The following is a 2476-nucleotide window of genomic DNA, read 5'->3' as shown; positions in this document are numbered from 1 at the left end:
CCACCCAGGTGACACCACCACAGGGGGTGGCCACCGTCCCCACACGATCCTGCCCTGATGTTGGGTGACGATTTCCAGCCCCTTGGTAGAGGATGGGGGTCCTGTGGTGGCACCCCAAGGCCATGGCTGGTCTCCATCATCTCCCCACCTGCTGGGCGCCACCACCGCGTCCCAGCGCTGGTGGGACTGGGATGTGCCATGATGCCACCACGCCACAACGTCACTGTGTACCACCCCGCCGTGTGACACCACTGACCTCCCCTTCTTGTCCCCCCTCTCCGCAGTCTTCGTGACCTTGACCTGCGCCTTCCGCTACGGCCGCGAGGACCTGGATGTGCTGGGGCTGACCTTCCGCAAGGACCTCTTCGTGGCCAATGCCCAGGCCTTCCCCCCAGTCCCCGAGGAGAAAAAGCCCCTGACGCGGCTGCAGGAGCGGCTGATCAAGAAACTGGGCGAGCATGCCTACCCCTTCACCTTCGAGGTAGGGTGACGACATGGGGACGGTGACACCTCTCCCTCGTGGGGACCTTGAGGTCCCCTCCGTCCCCTGTAGGTTTTTTTGGTGGGGTGCTGCCACTCGCCATGAAGGTGCAGCTTTTGCTGCTGGGTCTTAAAACTCAGCGGCCAAAAAGCAGCCAGCAGTGGGGAAACTGAGGCACGGGGAGGGGGTGGGGGATGTGTTGGTGCAGGGGGCCCATGGCCTGAGCGTCACCGGAGCGGTGGCACCAACCTGGGGTGCACCCCCTAAAGTGAAGCGCAACCTGGGCAGCCCTGGTAGGGAATGGGGTGGGGTAGACCCCCCCTTTTTGTGCTCCCACATCCAAAATAGCCCTGGCGCAGCTTTGGCAGCAGCAGCCACCCCCCAAAACCCCAGGACGGGGGGGGACATGGTGGCATTTTCCAGCCTTGAGCCATCGGCTCAGCCCCGCGGGCTCACAAACGGCCCCGTCCCCCAGTGAAACAGCCTTAATTCCTCCAAATCCTCCGGATTAACCCCAAAAACCTCCAAAACCGTGGGTTTTTGTAACCCTTTGGGGTTTGGGTTAACCGGGGTGGCATTGGGAAGGGGCGCAAAAAAAATGGGGTGCCAGGATGGGGGTCCCAGCCTCACTCCTGACCCCCTCCATGTCCCCTTCAGATCCCCCCCAACCTGCCCTGCTCTGTCACGCTGCAGCCGGGACCAGAGGACACGGGGAAGGTAAGAACACCCTGTCCTCATGCCGCCGGGCAGCGGTGAGCGGCCCTGGGTTGGGGGTCACCTTTCTGGGGGGGTGCAAAGGGGTTCCTCTGCCTCCTCCTCTGCCTCCTCCTGATTTCCAGGCCTGCGGTGTGGACTACGAGGTCAAAGCTTTCTGTGCCGAGAACCTGGAGGAGAAAATCCACAAGAGGTGAGCGGAGAGGAAACGTCCGTCCCGGGTGGGAGCAGCATCCTGGGGTGCAATGGGGAAGGGGCTGGGACCGTCTTGGTGCCCCATGGTTGGTGAGGTGGGGATGGGATGGAGATGTCCTGCTGGATGGGGGTGGGATGGGATGTCCTTGGGGATGGGGATGGGGTGGGGATGTCATTGAGGATGGGATGGGGATGGGATGGGGATTTCTTCAGGGATGGGGATGGAGACGGGATGGTGATGTCCCCTGGAATGGGGATGTCCTTGGGGATGTCCCCTGGGATGGGGATGTCCTCCAGGATGGGAATGGGATGGGGATGTCATTGGGGATGGGGATGGGATGGGGATGTCCTCTGGGATGGGATGGGGATGTTCCCCTGGATGGGGATGGGATGGTGGTGTCCTCTGGGATGGGGATGGGAATTGGGATGGGGATGTTCCTCAGGATGTCTTTGGGGATGGGGATGGGATGGGGATGTCATTGAGGATGGGATGGAGATGTCTTCAGGGATGGGGATGGGGATGGGATGGGGATGCCATTGGGGATGGGATGGGGATGTCTTCAGGGATGGAGATGGGGATGGGATGGGGATGGGATGGGTATGTTCCCCTAGATGGGGATGGGATGGGTATGTTCCCCTAGATGGGGATGGGATGGAGATGCCCTCCAGGATGGGGATGGGATGGAGATGCCCTCCAGGATGGGGATGGGTCGTGGGGGATGGGGATGGGATGGAGATGTCATTGGGGATTGGATGGGGTTGTCTTCAGGGGTGGGGATGGGGATGGGATGGGGATGCCCTTGGGGATGGGATGGCGCCCTCCAGGGTAGGACTGGGTGCGAGATGATTTTGGGGTTGGGATGGAGACCTCCACTGCTGCACTCCAGCAAGGAGCCCAACCCAGCCGGGACCTCTCATGAGCTCCTTCTCCTGCCCCAGCAGCCCAGAAGCAAAAGAGGGGTTTTCCCCCAAAAAAAGGGGCCAGGAAAGGGGCCAGCACCCATGGTTTCCCAGGTTCTCCTCTCACCGTCTCCCCACAGGAACTCGGTGCGGTTGGTGATCCGCAAGGTCCAGTACGCGCCCGAG

The 2476-nt window shown here is 61.7% G+C and overlaps 1 protein-coding gene across 1 annotated transcript in view; it reads left to right on the top strand.

Annotated features, from left to right (window-relative positions):
- Positions 1–2476, top strand: part of LOC104547197 (beta-arrestin-1-like) — a gene marked incomplete at both ends in the record, with an annotated part of 5195 nt that overhangs the window by 601 nt on the left and 2118 nt on the right. The window contains 4 exons of the mRNA XM_010192782.1: positions 285–481; positions 1139–1198; positions 1321–1388; positions 2431–2476. Coding sequence (XP_010191084.1) covers positions 285–481; positions 1139–1198; positions 1321–1388; positions 2431–2476 — 371 coding nt within the window. The remainder of the gene's footprint in view (positions 1–284; positions 482–1138; positions 1199–1320; positions 1389–2430) is intronic.

This window comes from Mesitornis unicolor, unplaced genomic scaffold, assembly GCF_000695765.1.
Source record: "Mesitornis unicolor isolate BGI_N332 unplaced genomic scaffold, ASM69576v1 scaffold8329, whole genome shotgun sequence".
Lineage (NCBI taxonomy): Eukaryota > Metazoa > Chordata > Aves > Mesitornithiformes > Mesitornithidae > Mesitornis > Mesitornis unicolor.
Note: the sequence above shows the minus strand (reverse complement) of the source record. Positions and strands in the feature narration are given on the sequence as shown.